This window comes from Arachis stenosperma, chromosome 8, assembly GCF_014773155.1.
Source record: "Arachis stenosperma cultivar V10309 chromosome 8, arast.V10309.gnm1.PFL2, whole genome shotgun sequence".
In the NCBI taxonomy this organism is placed as follows: Eukaryota; Viridiplantae; Streptophyta; class Magnoliopsida; order Fabales; family Fabaceae; genus Arachis; species Arachis stenosperma.
This window is the reverse complement of record NC_080384.1, coordinates 45,861,152-45,883,744: the sequence shown is the minus strand read 5'-3', so window position 1 is coordinate 45,883,744 and position 22,593 is coordinate 45,861,152. Positions and strand designations below refer to the sequence as shown.

Sequence of the window (22,593 nt, the reverse complement as noted above, 5' to 3'; positions counted from 1 at the left end):
ACAACTCATAATCCAAAAAATACCATTGTCAACCTAATATCAAAAATAAAAGAATATGCATCTTGGAGGTACTACTAGTCTTTTTTTTTTTTCTTTGTAAAAGGTACTACTAGTCTACTTTAACAATAACTAGCAGCCTAATTACCAAAAAAAAATAATAATAACTAGCAGCCAACTCGTGCGATGCACAGTAAATGGTGAAGCAGCGATTAATAGAAATAGCTATTATTTGTATGAGAAGAAAACATGAGCATGACAAGATAATTATAACATGGAAAAAACATCTATTGTTGTTCGTGAATGAGCTATCAATGAATATTTTAATTAAATTTAAACATTTTATAATATTATATTACAAAGATTATTATACTAATTAATATTACAGGCTACAAATGTATAACCACACATAGGTATTATTCATGTTTTATGCTTACCATATTTTATGTGAAATTTGTCCTGACCTCATTGTTTAGTATGTGTAATATACTTCATGAGAATGTGATCAAATGTTCCAAAAGATTTCATAATAAACCAAATTGCTTGTTTCGTTGAGTTGTTTGAAGTATCATGTGAGATGACAATCTTTAGGCTATTTTTACTTGTCACACGTGATACTGCAACATAAAGTTAACCATATATGAAAATAGGCTACTTAAGAAGCAATCCGACTTGATTTAAAGACTGTCTTTGATTTTTGTTAATAGTCAAGGTGTAAGACAATATCAAGGGAAGTTGTCTCCATTAAAATTTAAAGGGTAGTGTTGTATTAGATGCAGTCATGGTCATCCTCACTATTCCTCAGGATGAAGACTTTCTCACCAGTGTTGTCTCCTGATAAGATCTCTATTTGAACAACTTTTTCACCTTGTGTGGGAGACTTATGCCGCCCTTGACGTATATGCTATTGTTCATCCGAAGATACTTACGGAAGAGCATTGTCAATTATGGCGAGTAGTCACTAGTTTGATATATTTTGCTGTAATTGAGTGGCATCAAGTTGATAGGATGGTCCCACAGTTTGGCAGTGTGCAGCACATTCTTGAGCGAGCTTTGAACATAGACTGGTTTCATGCTAAGGACGGTAGGGACGAAGATAGGTGATTTTCCCATTATTATTAGCCATGGCATTTACACTGGGAGAACAGAGTTGATTCTGTCCTTAGTATCGATAGAGTTCCTGATCCAGGCCCTTCCGCAGAGTTCTTAGACTGGTGGCACCATATGGTGCACAGGGTTATGTCGCCGAAGATCACATTCGCTGATCCTAGGCCGGTGAAAATACCGGTTGAAGCCTTTCAGAGAGGATCATTATAGGCGCCAACAAGAGGACAAGATGTACCTGCTTACCATCTGTAGATGCCAAAGGTCCAGGTTCAAGCACTAGAGTATGAGCCGCAGTTTGTGGTCGACCTTAACGAGCCTGTAGGTAGTCCATATGACACTTTGTTCACCATAGACGGTACATCCCAATATGCGTTTAGAGCCGACCTTAACGGTATACTCAGACTGATGCTTGTCAAACAAAGTGACTGTGAAGCATTTGGAATCTCTCAAGTTTCGCTCTATGACTTTCTCCAACGCTTGACAAAACTGGTGCCCAGACCCCAGTTGCACCTTTGTTGTCTAACCTCGAATTTCAAACAATTCTGCAAGCTGTAGATATGTCGACTTGACCAACGAAGTCACTGATAGATTTCTTATGCCCTTCAAAAGATATATTGGTCGTCATGTGTCCAAATCTTCTGCCGCCATTCTTGTGCTGGGTCTACCTCTCGTACTCCATTCTATTTGCCCAATCATACATGGTCAGATTTTCAGTCCTCATAATATCAAACCAATATTCACTTGAAGCTGAGAGCGAAATTGACCACAACATGACGAATGCAAAATGCTCAATAAGCATGAGGAGGTAGTCAACCACTATCAGGTGCCTCTAGTGCAGCTTTGATGCCATTGTGCCTGTCAGATATCACCAGAATACCCTCTTGTGGAGTCACATGTCTTCTCAAGTTGGTTAGAAAATATGATCAGGATTCTGCATTCTCCCCTTCCACAAGTGCAAACACAATGGGCAAGATGTTTGAGTTTTCGTCTTGTGCAATCGCCAGCAGCAAAGTCCCTCCATACTTACCATACAAGTGACTATCGTCGATGCTGACTAGTGGCTTGCAGTGTCAAAAGGCCTCAATAAAGGGAAGAAATGTCTAGAAAAGACGATGAAAGTAGACAGTTGATTCATCAACCTAATCACCAACTCTAACTGGAGAGGTTTCAGCAGATCAATGGTACCCTCCATGGTGGACGTCATCCCAAGGATCCAACAGGGCAACTTGCCATAGGACTCCTCCCAGTCACTGTAGATCTGTGCTATTACCTTCTGCTTCGCCATCCAGACCTTCCTGTAGCTAGGCCTGAATCCATAGGCTGCTTCAGTAGCTTGCTGCAACACCTTTATCGTAACTACCGCATCGGCTCTAACCAACGGAAAGATTCTCGCACATATGACAAGATAATCAGGCTGCCTGTGACCGCTTGAGATCGATGTGGCCAAGCATGTGTATGGTCCGTTGTACCTCCTTACCTCCCAAGTGCTCTTCTTTTGCCAGAGCGTGATATGAATCATCCACGTGTAACCTTTACCAAACTCCTTGCATCTCCCATGGTATTTAAGATGGTCTGACTCCATCACCCTATACTCAACTCCATGCCGAATGCGGTAATCCTTTACACTCAACACAGCTTCCTCCTTACTTTAGAAAGATTGGCCAATCTTCCATTAAAGCGGTTGCATCATGCAGTCCCTGACTGTAAAAGGTTACATCGACGCTCGGCTGTTGGCCTATTGCTTCCAAGTTCAAGGTTGGCCCATGGGGTATAGGTGGATTGCTCAGAGTATCCTCGTCACTGTACCCAGCAATGTCCACTGGCTCATCCTCTCGCATCGCATTTTCAACTCGATCCGGTCCATACTCAACTGCAAAATCGGGATTCAAACGAGATGAACTAGCAATACCAACTGCAACATATGCAGGATCAACTAACAGACAAGCTGGTGCAACCATAGGCACCAGGTTGAGCACCCCATCATCGTCGACTGAAGATTCGACGCTGATGCCCCAGGGCTGTCGACGCCATCTTCCAACTTAGCAAACAACTCGTGTATTCTAATTTCGAAAAAACTTCGCCTGCAGTGAAACAAGACCTGTGTATCTTTATCGGATCCTATCATAAATGTTTCATACTTTACACCGGTTGACATAACAGCAATAAGGATCTTGTAGAACAAATTTTTCACCCACTTTATCCCACATAAACCCAGCTTTTGTAATATGATGCTTTTTATATCGGCAACGTATTCGATGATCAAATAAAAATGCTCAACGGTTCCCTATCCGTAAATTTAACACTATGCCTTTTGCTTTTCTGAATTTTACCGGAGCAATGCACTAGAGTTAGGAAGCACTCCTCACTATCCATTTGTGAAAAATGACACTCTATTACTATCTCATTGCCTTTGAGGGGTATATATATAGACAACTCATCTAACATAAATCGCGACTACCTCCAACGGTTTACAACAATTCACATTTTCACATAAACCGCTATTGTCTATAGCGGTTCATAGGGCTGGAAGTGAGCCGAGCTGAGCCGAGCTAGACCAAGCTCAAGCTCGACTCACCAAAATTGAGCTTGGCTCACGGCTCGACTCATTAACAATCGAGCCTATTTCTTAAGCTCAAGCTCGGCTCACCTAAAGCTCACGAGCTGGCTCAAATAATAGAAACATAAATACAAAATCTATAATTTTATATCAATAAATTGTAACTTATATATTTTAAAAACTATTTAAAAAGAACAATTTTATATATTATTTATGTCCTACATCAAAATTATATGTAATAAATAAATATAAAATTTTAAATAATTAAGATCATTAATATATATAATTATATATTACTATTTCATATGTATATATATAATATTAAAAGTATAGACTAAATGCATATAGAATATGTGTATTAATATATATATATATATAATCGAGCCAGCTCACGAGCTAATGAGTTGAACTTATCCAAGCTCAAGCTCGGCACATTTAATTTATGAGCTCAATTCCAGGCTCAAGCTTGGCTCACCAGCTCACGAGCTTAACTTATCGAGCTATTAACGAGTCGAGCTCGAGCTGGCTCATGAGTTGGCTTGACTCACTTCCAGCCCTAGCGGTTCATAAAGTAAAAGACACACTAAATCTAACACAAAAGATAACGTGGTAGCATGTCCCTAAAATTAAATAAAAAAATAAAGGTTTAATTATTTTGTTGGTCTCTATAGTTTTACGAAATTTTTAATTAGGTCCTTATACTTTTTTTCTTTTTAATTGAGTCCTTGCACTAAATTTTTTTTAATTGGTCCCCACACTTTTTTTTCTTTTATTTGGTCCCTGCACCAATTTTTTTTGGGTCCTTGTAAAATTAAGTCAATTACTGCTAAGAAGGATCTAATTGAAAAAAAATTAGTGCAGTGACCCAATTAAAAGAAAAAAAGTATAGGAACCTAATAAAAAATTTCGCAAAACTATAGGGACCAACAGAGTAATTAAACTAAAAATAAATAATTAGTAATTAAATAAAAAATTTTCATAATAAATAAATTAAATATATGTAAACAGCAACGTTAAAGAATTATATGTTAGTTATATCTAGAAAAATATTATAATTATATATTTATTAATTATCTATATTATTTTTTATTAGTTTAATATTGATAGATATTAATTATAGTAGGAGTACATAAAGAGTACATAAGATTAAAAATTAGATATTTAACAATTTTCGTTAGGGCACCACTCATATGTTTATGTCGAAATAATTATGTTATATTTACATCAAAATTAGTCACTAAAATTAGTCTATTAGAATATAAATACTATCTAATATGCTTCCTGTGTTTCTAACTTTTCTTAAAAAACATCTCACGAAACTTTCAAAAATATTATAAACAAAAAGACAATAAAAAATAAAAAAATAAAAAATAATTCTTATTTTACTTAATAAAAAATTAGAGACAATATCTCCATATCTTATGATATTAAATGTAACTGATGTAAAATAAAAAATATTTAAAATTTTTTTTAGAAAAAATCTTAAATTTTTGTGCCGTATAAACTGTAAAATTAACTGAAAAATAAGGTAAAAGACACACTAAAACTAACACAAAGAATAAGGCGGTGGAAACGGCGAGGCGGCGGCACGAGACTGCCTAGTGAGGCAATGGCAGGAACCGAGCGGCCGTGTCAATGGCGTTATGGTGGTAGGGGCTAGTAGCTGCGTAGTAGTCAATGACGCCAGAACTAGGTTGGAATCAACGATAGAGGTGTGCGTCCACCTGAAATTAAATAAAAAAAATAAATAATTAAATTATAAATTTTTATAATAAATAAATTAAAAATATGTAAACAGTAACGTTAAAGAATCATATGTTAATTATATCTAAAAAATATTTTAATTATATATTTATTAATTACTTAGATTATTTTTTTATTAATTTAATATTAATATAAATTAACTATAATAAAAGTACATAAAGAGTACATAAGATTAAAATTAGATGTTTAATAATTTTTTTAAGGGCACCATTCACATGCTTATGTTAAAATAATTATGTTATGTTTTTCCTAAAATTAACCACTAAAATTAATCTATTAGTATTAGATATATGTAAAAATATAAATACACACCCACCTATTTAATATACTTCCTGTTAATTTTGTAACATATCAAAATCTAATCATACAATTCATCATTTAAGGGTGAAAAAATTTTTTTTTCACATGAAGACAATTATAAAATCTTTATTAGAGTACCCACCTTCTTTAAATTAGTCATCAAATAATTTTTTTAGTCATATTAGTCATTGAAAAATAAAACGTAAGTCAAATTGCTCCTTGCGTTAGTCAGATGATGACGTGGTAGGTTAATGCCACGTGTCATAAGATGATTGGTTGACGTGTCAAGTCAGTAACACCTAATACGCCACGTGTCACTTGATATGTACAAAAATTATTTATAATAAAAATATCCCCTAAAAGTTCGGAATACGAATTACAGATTCGGATTCAACATTCACATCTCATCCTCCATGGTTCAGGGTTCACAGTTCAGCGTACATTGATACGATGTCCTTCCACCAAGAGAGATAAACACATCAACTGCGATTTACAATTTCAGGTATAGTGTTTACAGAATTTGGTTCTCCGGCTCCCGGACCATGGTTCACCGTTTTTACAGTTGCGAGTTTTCGGGTTTGGCTTGCAAGGTTCAGGTTCTAGAATTAATCTTGCCATATACTATCCCAAAAAAGAATAACCAAATCAACTGTCTTTTCATTTCTCAAGGGTATACGAATTGTGTCTATATCGTTTCATCTCTCAAGGGTATACGAATTGTGTTTTGTGGATTAGGGTTATGATTTTCGTTCTTTGGGTCTTCTAGGTTTGGGGTTCAAGGCTCATAGTTCATGTTTCTCGGCTCAAGTTCAAGGTTCAGCGTTTACACTTTCGTGTTTACGGTTTAGTGTGGCGATTTAATTTCAACACAACGAATTAACAACTCATTTACATTATTCATAAATCTCGTCTTTATTTCTTCCACTGTTTCATAATTTTCACTCAGAATACTTTAAAGACCAACTATTTTCTTATTTTACTCTATATATCAACAATTCTATTTTCACATTGGAGGTGTATCCACATCCACTTTAACCAAAGTAACTTTTTCTTTTGCCTTCTTTTAATTAACAGTAAAATTTAGGGAAAAAAAAGACACCGAAACACAACACATTGGACTAAGTGTTTTGCATTCAGTAATTATAGCGCCAATCAGTGATGAGCACCGAAAAGTTTAGACTCCGGAGTAAAAAGTACTATATGAAAATATTAAGGGTAAAATACTAAATTCGTCTCCTACATTTGGGTGTAATTCTGTTTTGGTCCTTAAGGTTTAAAGTGTCTTATTTGAATCTAAAAAAAATTTATTTAGTTTCAATATAGTCCCACCATGAGGTCAAAGTTAAATAGTTAACGGAATGTCCTACATAACAGCAGCATAAGAACAAAGTCGATAATCTGGAGAACAAGTACAAACTCCAGATGCACAAAATCAACCGTAGATGCATCATTACATTTATTTATTATTTTTCTTACAATTTAAATGAAATATTTTCTATAGAACTAAAGATAATGATAAATAAATGTATTGATGCATTCACGGTTGATTTTGTGCCTCTGGAGCTTGTACTTGTTCTCCATATTATCGATATTGTTCTTGTGCTACTGTTATGTAGGACATTCTGTTAATTATTTAACTTTGATCTCACAGTGGGACTATATTAAAACTAAATAAAACTTTTTTGGATTCAAATAGGATACTTAAAACCTGAATGACCAAAATAGAATTACACCCAAATGTAGAAGACCAATTTAATAGTTTATCCAAATATTAAAATAATTTATATTTCTAAACCCTAAATTCTCAACTCTAACTTCTATTCCCTATATCTTAAATCTCAAAATTCAAACTCTAAATTCTAAATTATATTACCTTCAAAAGAGTTTTTTATTGCAATTTTTTAACAATATAAACTGGTCATACTTCTATTATTAATACAACCGTGTCTAATCACATATTAAATGTTTGTTAAATCACATTTATCATATTAAATTATTAATTTTTTTCGCCTTATATATATACATATTTTGGTCCATTTGGTCATAAGCTCTTCAACTATTTCGTGTGTGTTTGGATTACAGTTTGTCAACGGGAGTTTGCATAAAATTGATTTTGCAAACTTGATTTTGATAAAAAATAAGTTTGTGTTAAAGTGATTTATGTTTGGTAATTTTTGTATCAAAATTGATTATTGTAAAATAAATGTTGTTTGGCTTATACTATTCAAAATCACTTTTAGATAAAAAATTACTAAAATAGACCTCAACTTAAATAAATTTTTTATATTATCCTATCATTTTAATTTAGATATTTAAATAGATCTTATTAGTTAATTTTATAAAAAAATTAATATTTACTTACTAAAATAAAAATAACATATAAAAATAGATCAAATATATTTTTAAATAAAAATAAAATAATATAAATTTTAGATATATATATATATATATATATTTAATCAAATATGTTACATTTTTTAAGTATTAACTAATAATGTATTTTAGTATTTTTTTACATCGTACTTTTATTCTAGTACTCTCAATAATCTTATTCTTAATATTAATTTGGAATCCAACGTTTATGATTTTATTATTATCTATGATTAATTTTTTATTTAATTGATTTTTTTAATGGAAGCATAATCTATATTATAAAAAATTACATTAAAACATAGTATATGAGAATTACAATTATAAAGGAGAGTACTAAAAATAATAAAAAATTAAATATTTACTTTTATAGTAATTGAAATAAATCTGAAAATTCTTGATGATCTTTTTATATAGTATATTTTTATTACTCTTTTTTTAGTATGCTATAATTTTTTACTATTATTATTATTTACAGTTAAATTTTTGTTTAATTTACTTTACCTAATAGAATTAATAAATCATATTATAAAAAGATAATAACAAACATAATACACAAAAATCACAATTATAAAAGTGTATAATATCAAACAAACAGTTAAAAAAAATAAAAAATAGAAAAATAGAGCTCATATAAATAAAAATAACAAGAATTTTATAAATAATATAATAACATACATGAAGGATAAAGTTGGTAAAAGATAAATACATGGTTAATATCCATGACTAAAAGCCCGTTAGAAAAACACAAAAGCTAAAAATAGTTGTTTCGTGTAAACGTTGGTTTTGATAACAAAATCACTTATTTGTTCATGAAAAAAAATTTGTCAAACCAAAAGTTGAAGCTTTCAAAAAGTCTAAACGTGTTTCTTTTCTTCCAACAAATTCCAAACACACCCTTCATAGAACATCCTTTTTCCTGCCCATAAAACCGGATATGTCACCCAAGACCTTCATTTGATTACTTTTTTATTCTCGGGCCCATTCATTGCAAAGGCAAAGGCATGCAATGGTCCAACTATATTTGGACATTGTCCAAAAAAAATTAAAACCAAACGGAGCCATATACCGTTCCAATGTAGGAAACTCGGCTCTGAGGTAGGTTCTGCACAAATCTTTCTCTGCATAATTTCACGCTGTTCCCATTCTCATAGCTCATGGATACATATTGTCACTGCCTTTTTCTGTTAAGAATATCTGTAAATCTTTAAATATCTGCATTTGTACATTATAATTATTTTTATGTTTACACCAAAATTAACCATTAAAATTAGTCTATTAATATAAAATATATGTTAAAATGAATCATATATATTTATTCATTGAATCTGTTGTTTTGAAGAAGACTGAGACAACCAACTTAAAAAAATCTGGTAATGATGACGATTTAACCTTTTAAAATCGTCGACTAGAGCAGCTTCTTACATACTTATCTTATCAATTCGATTTTGAAATAAAATAGAAAAACTGAAAAAATCTATATAATATTAAACGGGACATTCTACTATACAGATCGAGTGATATAAAGAAAAAAATAAATTCTTTTTATAGTTATTTTTTATTATTTTATTGTTATTCAAAGTGTGGATCCTATCTTTTTTAATCTTTCTTTCATTCCATAAAAAAAATCTGTAAACTTACATCTTTAACATATAATTCACCTTATTGAACATGAGTATGGGCTTTGTATTTGTTGGATTTTTTGAATTTTTTTAATTGAATTTAAAAGCATTGAAAGATAAGAGTTAGTTTTATTATTGTTGAATTTAAAAGCATTGAAAATTTTTTGACTAGATCGATTTATATACTACTTATGTATTCTTACTATATTTAATTATCATCAATATTAAATTAATAAAAAAATAATTTAGATAACACTTCATATTAGTCTTTTTATGTTATAAATTTTTTCACTTTTTTTTAGTGCATTAAGTTTATAATAATAAATATGTTTTTTTTTTCTCTCTTTTCTTCTCCATGAGTACGAACTATGTTATCGTCTATATTTCCGTAATTTCTACTACTGAATATCATGGCAGTGCTACTGCCTTACTGAACCCTCCCTTAACTTTTTTATTAGCCCTTTTTTCATGATTCATTAAGAGGATGTAAGTTTTCTCTTAGTTAACACAGTATTTACCGTATTTAAAAATTTATAACTTTTTTATTAATAAAAAATTATTTTTAATATTGATTATAGTACAAAATATAATTTTAAAAGAGTAATGAGTATATTTTCAAACTGAAAAGAACTCATTTTTCTTCTAAAAAAATGTTACTTAAATTATTTTTTTATTAGTTTAATATTGATGAACATTAATTATAATAAGAATACATAAAGTTTAATGTAAAACCCGCAAAATTAACAAATAATTAATCAATAAATTAATTATTAATTAAAAAATTAAAAAATTATATTTTTTAATTTAATAAAATAGAAATAATTAAAATATAAATTTTAACATTAATTTTAAAAATTTTAAATTTTTGACTCAAAATTAAACCAAACGAATCGAACCGATTGAATTAGTTCCAAATCAATCTCAAGGCCCAACCCACTTACCCATTAATTAAAAGCATAAGCTCTTCTTCCCCAAACACAAGGAAAACACGCTGAATAATGAAGGAAAAAGGGGAAGAACACGACACCCTCGCTCAAATATTCAATTTGCCATATATAATAGCTTAATATACAGATCTTTATACTCGAGTTAAGTACTTTAATTTATCAAAGGTATGCTCATGAACTTTATGTTAGATCTATCAGTTAGATTCCTAATTAGCAAGTACAGACTCAGATTATGCATTGAAATATAAGCAGTTCCATCCTTTAAGCTCATGAGGATAAACTGCTTTGATACTATAATATAATACCCTAATATACAGATCCTTATACTCGAGTCATAAGTCAACGATATTGAGGTGATACGACTCAGGGTGGAATAATAATATATATTTATTTGTGTAATTGAAGGAATTATTAAATGAGAAGTTTGAAAAAAAAAAGTAAAAAAAAAAATGCACTCTCGTATCAAAGCACAGAAATAAACTACGGTAGTTTACGTTAATCTAAAATCCGCAGCTGCCAGTAACGATTTACATAAATATGTAAAAGTTGCAATTGCGTCTTATCACAATGATAATTAAAAAGTTAAAAAATTTATAATGGTATATTGGTAAATTAGAACAATAAATTTTTGGTATAAATAAAAAATATATTAATAACAATTTGAATATAATAAATAATTAAATAAAAGATATGTTTATAATAAATAAATAATTTTAAAATATTTATTTTTAATAAAAAATTTAGTTATTTTTTAAAATAATTTTAATGATAAAAATCTTTTTTTAATAATTAAAAACATTAAAAGCTCATGTGCATTCAATTGTTGTAAAATTAATAAATAACAATTTAATTAAATCTGTTAAATAATTCAATAATTCTCAACCGTTTAAGTACACCCGAGTTTTCACCAGTAAAATTTGGTAATTTTTTCAAGAATTTTTTTTTTTTGAAAAGAATCCAATTTCCCAGCCCATAACCCTCGGGTTTCTCTCCCCAACTCATCTCCGATTCTCTGTCCTTCGTATCTCACTCACCGCGCCGGTCAGCCAACGGAGGTCGCCTCTCCTTCCTCCGAGTCGCCAGTCTCCGCTCTCCTTCCTCCGTCTTGGCTCCTTCGTGCCGTGTGTCTCGTCGTCCACTGCGCGTGGCTGTGCTGAAGCTCCGAACTCCGAAGCTGCTCCGTCCCTGACTCAGCTTCTGCTTCTGTAGGTGAGTTTTGTTTCATTTTTTTAAGTTATTCTTCGATCTCTATTAATTTTTAATGCTTAGTATCTTCATTTTTAATGTAGCTTTAGATAAATTGATGCTAATAGGTTTAGATAAATTGATGATTACTTGTACTGATTAGATAATAGGTTCTGTGACTGTGAATCTGTTTAGATAAGAACGCCCGATTACTGCCTATAATGTAGCTGCTTACTGTCATACTGGTATCGTGGTTATCTATTACTTGGTGAGATTGCTGTAAGCATTTAAATCCATGGAGATATACACGTCCCATGCTTTTTGTGATTATCCAAAAGACTGCTTTGATGTATAATAGGGCAGGTAAACATTCCACTGATCTGTCCTCAAGATCTTGCTGGACACACACTCGATTGGACCAGTTGCCAAGATTTGATGACTATATCAGAATATATATTTCATTTTATACCTCCCATTTCATGCTTTAGAAGCTATGAATGGATTTTATCTCATGGATGCTTTTGCTGTGTTTTTATCAGTTCTGACTACATAATTTGCTATTGCTACTCTCTTTTTTTTGTTTGATTTGAGGCTCAGTCAACCGGTTCAACTAGTAGCTCATCGGTTGAAGCAGTGACCCAGTACTATGATCGGTTTAATTATCGGTTCAGTTCTGATAACGATGGATACAATAGATAGTTATAACTCCGTCCCCTTCCTTTTTTTTAATTACCAAAAATACCCTTCTCCATCGCCACCCCCACCATCACCTTCACCAGCCATTGCTACCATACTCAACCACTCTAAGAAGGTTTCCCCGCAAAGGTAATACTCCCTCACTCCCCGCTCAAAGTTAATTGTGAAAACCTAACAAACACTGCTGCTTGTGTTGTTCTTCCTTTGATTTTGAACGCTTCTGATGTGGGTTTTTGTTGAGTTCCCTATTCCAGCTGTAGAAGCCTGGAAGGGGGTTACTCTATGCTAGCTCTAATTGCAGCGTCCTATTCTAACATAATCTAATCCTATATTTGGATATTCCAACTTTGAAATTTCAATTCAAAGCGAGATTTGAGTTCTGGGGTGTGATCAGATTGCTTGAAAAATAGATATGATATGATTTTATTCTGTTGGAATTCTAACTGATTGCCATTTCCTTAGTCCTGATTTGAGCTACATTAGTCAATAGGTTATTAAATTTAGAATGCCTAAGTAAGGAGGAGGTGGCTGAGAGAGGGGGACTTCAATTCAATCTATGGAATATAGGTGAGTAGGTTGGGATAGCTTCAGCCACTCCTTTAATTAGAACTTCCTTCACTTCTTTTGGTACTTCTCATGAGATTTATGTGTGGCCTTTTTTTGTGATAAGTTACTGGTAATATTGTATTCAGTGTTAGAATAATTGATGGTGTTGTAGGTTATATTGTCATACTATTGGCTTACAACATTCCAGAAGATGTTCCTGTCATCTTGCTATTTTAACTTGATTGCTTATTAAATAATCACTAGCTTGTTCACTGATTCATCTCATTGACTTATTAAATTTTCAGTAGAGGAATTCTCACCAGCTTTAACAAAAGATGCAGGACTCCCCTGACTCAAGTCATGGATTCAGGGTGGGCCAACGAGTACATTCATCGGGTGATTCAAGGAGAATTGGTACAGTTAAGTATGTGGGGCCTGTAGAAGGCTATTCAGGCACATGGGTTGGAGTTGACTGGGATAATGGAGAAGGCAAACATGATGGATCCATCAATGGTGTCCGATACTTTCATGCAAAGTCTGAAAGATCGGGGTCATTGGTTCGTGCTCCGAATTTGAGCCAAGGGATTTCATTGCTTGAGGCTCTTGAAAAAAGATACCGAAGTAAATCAACTAGTGATGAAGAGGGTATGCCTTTTGCTAATATTTAAGTTTTGTTAACACATCCATGCTCTGGTTTCCTAAAGTAGTATGGAATAAAAATGCAATGCTAGTGGTATGATATGAAGCCTTGGGTGAGAAATAATAAGGCATATATTATTCTTTTCAAACTTCTTTTCATTCTAGAATTATTTGCTGACAAATGACAGTTTAATATTTCTTCTGTATATAATTTCTCACATGTGACTCCCACCAAACATAAAATATGATAGTACTCCCCCCCTTTTTTTTAGCAGATGAAATGTATGTCCTTTCAACTAGCAACAATCGAGTATCTATTCAACTTGTGGGTAAAGATAAAATTCAAGATAAACTAAGTCGATTTGAGGAGTTAACCAATGCATCATTGGCGTATATGGGTGTTAGTTTCCCTGGAATTCCATACCAGATTAATACTACAGTCCCAAGTAAGCTTGACTCTGGAACACTTCTGTTTCATTTCTCATAAAAATTGAATGAAACATAACCCGATCCATTTTAGAAGTATTCTTTCTTTTTTTTTTTTCACTATTTTCTTTTTTCATGATAAAATTGTAGTAGTGGTGAATTAGTTGCTTTTACCTGAAGTTCTTATCATCTACTTCTACCTTAAGTTATGACTAGAAACTTCATTTTATCATATAAAGAAGTCCAAAATATCAAACTGCAATATTGACGAGGAAACTCTTTTTCTCCCCATTTTTCCCCAATAGATATGAAGGAACTTGACCTGACTGGGAACCTGCTTTCGGATTGGAAGGTACGTAACCTGGTTTTTTTTTCCACAATTGTATCTTGACTAAGGCTGTAGCATTGAGTCTGCTAATTTTTAACACACCATTCATATCTTACCCAGAGCTTTTATTCATGAAAATTACACATGGTCTTTTGCTGGTAGTTGGTAAACTCAAATATATTTAGTCTGAATCTTGTGTTAAGAAATTTTCTTTATGTTTAAATATTCAGATTGTGGTTAGAAGGTTTGTGACATATGTTATTTTCTTACCACCACCTCAATTTCTATACTATTAACAGCTCTTAAATGGTGTAATTGTTGCCTTGAGTTGTAAACTTATGACCTCATGCAAACTGCCCAAGTTTCTCACACTAATGGAACTAATTAATGGCTGGTCCTACTATTTGTTTTTATAGTTATTTTCTTTTCATTTCTCACATTTGATGTTTTGCCTTTTGAGGATCTTGTTGAAAAACAGAAGATTTAAAACTGTAAAAACATTAAAATCCTGTTCCTTGCTTCCTTTTCTAGTTTCAGTATTTCTTTCACTTTCAGAAAAATAATAGATGGAAACCAAAACAAGCAATCCCAACTTCCTCTCTTATTGGCTTAGTTTTCCCTCTATTCATCTCTTAGAGAGCTCATTAGTAAGTGATTATATGTAAATTTCTTTCTGCTTATTTTGTATAGCAAAATATATTGATTGACAACAATTATTATTCAGTATCTTTTTTATTTATGTTTTTGCAGGATGTTGGCAAAATTTGTGGTCAGTTACCTGCTTTGCAGGCTCTCAACTTATCTAACAACTTAATGTCACCATATAAATCAGAACTTCCACCACTGGAAAGCATCAGCATTCTAGTTTTAAATAATACTGGTGTAGATTGGGAGCAGGTTCCTTTCTATATCTTTCCCGAACTTATATCTGCTACTTAAATTCCCATCATGTTAGTTAGGAGCCGTTAAAATTTTCCTGTTTAACTGGGCAGGTTGAATTGCTTAGACAATCATTGACAGCTATTGCAGAGCTACATCTTATCAGAAACAATATAAGCAGAGTACTGGTACATTTTGTTTTTAGTTCATTATTCTTGTTAAATATCTTAACGGCTGTACACTTAGATATCCTCTCATGAGTACCCGTTTCTAAACTATGGAGAGCAGTTTAATAAACATTAGAAATTGAATCATTTCAATCACACTGCAAGATTTCTCTAAATCATAGTCTTAGAATGGAAGCCCATTAAAGGAGGGAATAGCATTGTTGATATATTCTTCTTTCTTTAGCATTTTCTCAGCCTTTATTGCTCATCTCCTCAAAGGTTTGTCGTTTTACATGTAGCGGGGCAGCAAGTTTTTTTTTTTTTAATTATTATTATTATTGATACTTAATTGATGTTGAAGTGTATTAATTTTAATTGTTTTTGGATGGAAATAATAAGCGTAGTTTGGTTTTTACTTTAATGTTTAATCTTATATTGCTCTATGTTTTTCCTTTTGTCATTTGTATGAAGTACACAAAATTTTAGCCTTCTATCTTTTTTTTTTTCAGCCTATGTCATCCTCCTTTGTTCAAGGATTTAATTCTTTGCGTCTATTGAATTTGGATGATAATTGTATAGCTGAATGGGATGAAGTCATGAAGCTTTCTCAACTAAGATGGTTGGTTATGGCAAAATGTTTTCAATTCTATAATACATTCTTAACTCCAGGTTGGACTGATACCATTTTAACCACATTTGACTTTAGTGACCATTTATTTATTTATCTAACCACTTAATATTTAAGGTAACTACTTATTTTAAGTGCTTAGCACCAGAGTGAAATTGTATGATTAAAGTGAAATGTGGTTAAAGTCATAGGTGGTATCTGTATTACTGGAAGTACAGATAGATTGTATCTTAGACCTGGCAACGAGTATTTACCTCCTTTGTGATTTATGTATTCTCTTCACTAATCACTACCTCTACTTCTGAGTAGATTTGGTTTTAAGTCTCTTACTGTTCTAAATTTTCATGGTTTGTTATGTTTTGTTTCAGTTTGGAACAGCTTTATTTGGACAAGAATTGTTTGAATTCTATCTTATATCCAGATAACGGCCAGCAGAATGAATTGGAAGCCACAAGCTATAAGCCCTTTCAAAATTTGCACTGCCTTCTATTAGGTAGTATTTCTCTTGATGATGCTCATCATCCTGCACGAAATACAGATTGTGGACATCTATTGACTTTAAATCTCTGATTCTTCGTTCAGGTGATAACAACATCGGTGATCTAGTCTCTATTGACTCATTAAACTTGTTCCCTAACTTGGTGGTAAGCTTTATACTGTGAAGTTTCATATACCTTGCATCGTGTACTTCTTAGTTATGCATGGCATGGCATGGCTGCTGTGCTGTATCTATGACAATGAGCCGGGGCCATTGACTGTTATATCAAATAATTTGTTAGAAATGATGAATTGGGGATGCAATATTTCAAATTATTTTGTAGCTATAATTAGTCTGAGTATTTTTTGAGCATGTCTTTCATGTCTGATTGAGTTATTGTATCTCTTGCTTCTTGTAAACACATTTTTTTTGGTGTATATTCCTCTGGAACTGCTTTCTTTACATCACATGGATGGAGTCGGATTATGAATTCATAATTTACCATAACACCAAGACTCACCCTTGAGGCTGAAATTTATTTATAAACAAAAAATGGAAACTAGGAAAGACAGCAACATAAATTAAAGCTTTCCCTTCTCGAAGCTTATCCAACATTCCAAAGCCGAGCAAGTTTGAAGAACCCCCCCTTTTCCCGGAAAAAAAAAAACGCAGAGACACAGACACTCAAAAAAAGAAAAGTAATCTTAAAACAGACAGTTGCAATGATCTATCCTTAACTGCACTCTATTTCTCAGTAATGAATCATTTTATTTTTAATTCTTTATTTGTCTATTATCCTTGCAAGTTTACATTGAGAAAATAACTAATCTGTCTTGTAAGACTATTCTTTCCTTTTCACTGTAGAGACTATTCTTTCCTCTGTTACTCTTTTTCTTCCACCTCTCTCCGACCTTTGACTTGCTTGATTTTCTAGAGTAGTTTGTTACATATGAGAACGTTCTATTCTAATTATTTATTTTCATTTTTATTTTAATCAACATCAAAGGAAACTAGGCTTTCTGAGAACCCAATAGCTGATTCTACAAGTGGTGGAGTTCCAAGATTTGTTTTGATTGCTCGTTTAGCAAAAATCAAGGTGTTTAATGGAAGTGAGGTAAGTGATGGATGATCTCTCCTAATCTTTAATACCTTCATGTATCAGATATAATGTATTCATATCTAATTACCTTCCAGGTTACACCTCGTGAAAGGAAGGACTCTGAGATTAGGTGATTATTCTCTAATTACCTTTCTGATATTTCTAATATTTACACGTGTTTTTGCAAATGTGCTTACCGTTAGTTTCTGAATTCAATTAAAGGATCACGTCTCATCATGCTTCGAATGTAAAATGGCATCCTCTTTTTTATATTTTTGAAAACTTAACAGTTATCATGCAGGTATGTTCGACTTGTGATCTCGAGGTTGCATGCTAATGCTGAAGAAATCAAACAGCATCCCAGGTATAAAATTAATTGAGTAGTTTTTGGAAGGTTTGGTCCAGCATTCTTATTGAGTAGTATTTGATAAAATTAATTGAATAAGAGAATTATTCAGCATATTCACACGTGTTGTATATTTATCAATAATTTTGTGAATGTTCTGATGTACTTCATTACAGGTTTTCTGAGCTTAAGAGTTTGTATGGAATTGAGGATGAGAGACCATCAACTGGAGCTTCAGGCCCACAAACAATAGGCTCAGGGTTCTTGTGTATGAACCTATGGACGAATCTGTGCATTCAATCCTTTTTTTTTTGAAATAAATAAATAAATTAAAAAATTCCAAACTTGCAATATCTTTATTAACTTGATATAGGGATATGCAGCTATCACTTTGAAGTGTGTTGGAGCATCCATGGGTGAGAAGCAACCATTGACAAAGAAGCTGCCAGCAACAGCTACGGTTGAAAATCTATTCTTTTATTAATGTAATGTTCACCCTGTTTAGACCTAACACAGTTTTTCTAATTAACTTGTTTTTCTCAGGTTGGTAAGCTGAAATTTCTCTGCGAGAGCTTTTTTAAGCTGAAGTCATTGAAGCTAAAGTTATTTCTTCAAGAAGAGGTTTGTTTTCATTAAAAAAAAAAATAGCATGTGTTGTTCAAATCACGATTGCCTGATTCAGTTACCCTCGACTTAATCTTGAAAAATCATTTCATTTTCCCTTGATTGACACAAAGCTTTTCAAACTGATATGCTGGAAAAGTAGAATATAGTTTGTATTGAGGTAGTGCCATGTCTTTGAATTTGCAGGGCTCTCCATTACCTGTGCTGCTCGACAACGACACATCATCTCTTATGGATCTTGGAATTGGCAATGAATCAATTATCCTTGTAGACGAAGAAAGTTGATAGAAAGATCAGAAATTGAAGAGCTTCTCTTGAGTGTGGTTACAAGCCAACATAAGTTGAAATCTTGTGTTTTTTTGAGGCAATGCTGAATTGGATGCTCTTTCCCCATTCATGCCACAAATATTTTTTTGTATCCCCAGTTCCATTGCAAACAGATTTGGATCTTGCACGCCAAGAAAGAAGAATGGCATTATTTGGAAAATGAGCTCACATCTTTTACAAATGTGTTTAGGAAATATTTATGTTTGCAATGCAGATTCAGATTAGTCCCTCAAAAGGTATTGTTATCTCTGTTTAGTCCTTGCATTAGTTGGCATGGAATATAGGATAAATAGAAGGGTTAAATGGAAAATTTGTGATATTTTAAGGGATAGAAAAGAGTTTAGTTTTGATATACTAATAGTGTAAAATATTTTATATGATTATTTAATTAGATTTATATGTTTAGGTCTGAATTTTTTTTTTTTTTGATATGGCAATATAAGACTAGTTGTTTATGTAAATCTTTTACTCTGGCAAGGCTGGACGGCTAAAGGATGCTGCCGAAGTCTTTGCTGATATGTTAAAATCCGGAGTGGCAATGGATACAATCACTTTTAATACTATGATCTTCATCTGTGGAAGTCATGGTAATTTGTTGGAAGCTGAATCTCTGCTTAATAAAATGGAAGAAAAGGGTATATCCCCTGATACGAAAACTTACAATATCCTTCTGTCCTTGTATGCTAATTCGGGGAATACTGATGCTGCTGTTTGTTGTTATAGAAGGATTAGAGATGTTGGGCTCTTTCCGGATGATGTAACTCACAGAGCTCTTCTTGGTGCGTTATGCTCAAAGAATATGGTTTAAGTTGTGAAAACTCTGATTGATGAAATGGAGAAATCTTCTGTTTCTGTCGATGGGCACTCTCTTCCTGGTATCATCGAGATGTATGTTAACGAAGGAGCCCTTGACAAAGCAAATAATATGCTTCAGAAATTTCTAATGAACGGTGTACCATCATCAAGTATATGTGCTGCAATTATGGATGCTTTTGCTGAAAAGGGACATTGGCTTGAAGCCGAGAATGTGTTTTATAGGGAAAGAGGTGTGTCAGGGCAGAGAAGGGATGTCATAGAATACAATATCTTGATCAAAGTGTATGGCAAAGGAAAACTTTACAGCAAAGCTGTTTCTGTCTTCAGAGGAATGAAGAATCATGGGACTTGGCCTGATGGTTGCACTTATAATTCTCTCATTCAGATGTTATCCGGTGCTGATTTAGTCTATCAGGCAAGAGATCTCATGGTTGAAATGCAAGGGATGTCATTTAAGCCGCATTGTCAGACTTTTTCTGCTGTTATTGCATCCTATGCTTGTCTCAGTCAGCTTTCTGATGCTGTCAGTGTGTACCAGGAAATGCTACGAGCCGGAGTAAAACCAAATGAGGTTGTGTATGGATCTTTAATAAACGGATTTGCAGAATACGGTAGTCTTGAGGAGGCACTTTGGTATTTCAACATTATGGAAGAATCCGGATTATCTGCCAATTTAGTTGTGTTGACATCCTTGCTAAAGTCTTATTGTAAGGTTGGGAACTTGGAAGGAGTAAAAGCGATTTATGAATGGATGCAGAACTTGGAAGGTGGTCTTGATTTAGTTGCGTGCAATAGTATGATCAGTCTCTTTGCAGATCTCGGATTGGTATCCGAAGCCAAGATGGCTTTCAAGAATTTGAGAGAAAAGGGCTGGGCAGATGGGATTTCATACGTGACAATGATGTATCTTTATAAAGATATGGGAAGGATCGACGAGGCCATTGAGATTGCGGAGGAGATGAGGCTTTTAGGTTTACTGAGGGATTGTGTTTCATATAATAAGGTAAAGGTTTGTTATACCACTTATGGACAGCTTTATGAGTGTGGTGAACTAATACATGAGATGATATCTAAGAAGCTTTTGCCAAATGATGGAACTTTTAAAGTGTTGTTCACTGTATTAAAGAAGGGAGGGTTTCCAATTGAAGCAGTTGTGCAGTTGGAATCATCTCTGAAGGAGGGGAAGCCTTATGCGCGCAAGCTGCGATCACTGCTTTATATTCTTTAGTTGGTATGCACAATTTGGCGCTTAAATCCATTCAGACATTCATAGAATCCGAGGTTGATCTTGACTCCTATGCATATAATGTGGCAATCTATGCATATGGTTCGGCTGGAGAAATCAACAAGGCCTTGAAGACATACATGAAAATGCAGGATAAGCATTTGGAGCCGGACATTGTGACTCAGATTAATATGGTAGGTTGTTATGGAAAAGCCGGCATGGTTGAAGGCGTGAAACGGATATTTACCCAACTAAGAGGCGGAGAGATCGAGCCATGCAAGTCTTTGTTCAAGGCTATTATAGATGGTTACAGAGTTTGCAATAGAAAGGACCTGGCTGAGTTAGTTGGCCAAGAGATGAAAATCACATTCAACTTGGAAGAAAATAATGAAGTTGAGAGCAAAATTGAAAGTGAAAATGGAAGTGATTGTGATTGATTTTGATGAGAGCTTCTTTGAGGTCTGTTAAATCCACAGGTGGTTGTATATTAGGGGAGACAAATTTATGTATGTACAATGTAAGTAGTGAAACGCAAATGATTGGTAAGGAAAAGAAGAAAAAGAAAAAACCACATACACAAAACACAAAAACCTAGTGGTAATCACCACATAAATTACAAATATCGTACTCTCAAACAAGTTACCTTTTCTGCCCCCTTGCTTCTCGTTCGATCTGGCAGAGTGCTGTCGTGAGTCGTCAGTGGTGAAGTGAAGAAGAAGGAATAACAGTGGTCGTCGTCTGGTCTTTGTCTGCTCGCAGTTGCCTGGTTGCTGTCGCACTCAACTGATTGCCGTCCTTGTCTGCTGCTCAGATCGAAGGTCAGTGCTCACTGTTAGGGCTTGTTCTTCATATTTTTAATGGTCTGTTCAGATGTGAGAACAAAGGTTTAGGATTCTGCTAGTGCTACTTAGATTGCTTTTTTTTCTTTATTTTTTCATTCTTGGTTCTTTGTTACTGCTAGTGCTACTCAGATTGAACTGTTGGATGATTAACTTGTTGAATGATTAACTTCGTTCCTCTCCGAATCATATGAAAAAATATAAATTCATCAAAATGAGAAAATGGTTTGTTTATTCAAATGAGACTCCTGCCAAAGTATAACAAAATTTTGTTAAATTTTACTTCCATATTTGTTCTTTAGCTTTGGCTTTGTAATTGGATTTATGTCCTGAAGTTGAAAACATGCTATCTGCTGGGTTTGGCAAAGTTGATTCTAGTCTATTATTCAACCTTTTAAAATTTGATTATTTCGATAAGAATTAGCTTTTTGCTTATGGTATTATGTGTTTGAAAACATAATATCACTACTAATGGTGCTATTTTACAAGGACCTCTATCTATTGCCGCTAAGAGATCTGGTTTTCCAAACTTGGTTGGAATTATGTATAAATTGTGTGGTGTGATGTGATGTGGCATTGCTAGTGTAGTTTCTTAATTGTGACCAGTCTGTTGAAAATTAAAATATTGCTAATCTTTGTTAAAATTATACTAAAGCATGAGCTTTTATTTGTTCAATATAA

The 22,593-nt window shown here is 33.1% G+C and overlaps 2 protein-coding genes across 11 annotated transcripts; both read left to right on the top strand.

Annotated features, from left to right (window-relative positions):
- The first annotated feature begins 11,610 nt into the window (after positions 1–11,610).
- Positions 11,611–22,154, top strand: LOC130944235 (tubulin-folding cofactor E-like). Of its 10 annotated transcripts, none has more exons than XM_057872446.1 (19): positions 11,611–11,873; positions 13,397–13,736; positions 14,003–14,176; positions 14,462–14,508; positions 15,051–15,131; positions 15,235–15,381; positions 15,477–15,551; positions 16,040–16,149; positions 16,527–16,651; positions 16,741–16,802; positions 17,643–17,750; positions 17,831–17,865; positions 18,037–18,099; positions 18,258–18,349; positions 18,465–18,541; positions 18,625–18,702; positions 18,892–19,268; positions 19,511–19,667; positions 19,756–22,154. In XM_057872446.1, exons 2-17 carry the CDS (start codon positions 13,427–13,429, stop codon positions 18,988–18,990), a joined length of 1,683 nt encoding a protein of 560 aa, XP_057728429.1. In that variant the 5' UTR covers positions 11,611–11,873; positions 13,397–13,426; the 3' UTR covers positions 18,991–19,268; positions 19,511–19,667; positions 19,756–22,154. The 10 variants fall into 10 exon arrangements, with proteins under 10 accessions (XP_057728429.1, XP_057728437.1, XP_057728436.1 ...); XM_057872454.1 differs by adding an exon at positions 12,441–12,674 and having other exon boundaries at positions 13,433–13,736; positions 14,006–14,176; positions 19,511–22,154; XM_057872453.1 differs by having other exon boundaries at positions 13,433–13,736; positions 14,006–14,176; positions 19,511–22,154.
- Positions 19,865–21,076, top strand: LOC130946058 (pentatricopeptide repeat-containing protein At1g73710-like). The gene has a single exon (XM_057874738.1). The coding sequence runs from the start codon at positions 19,865–19,867 to the stop codon at positions 21,074–21,076; it is 1,212 nt and encodes a 403-aa protein (XP_057730721.1).
- Positions 22,155–22,593: the final 439 nt, after the last annotated feature.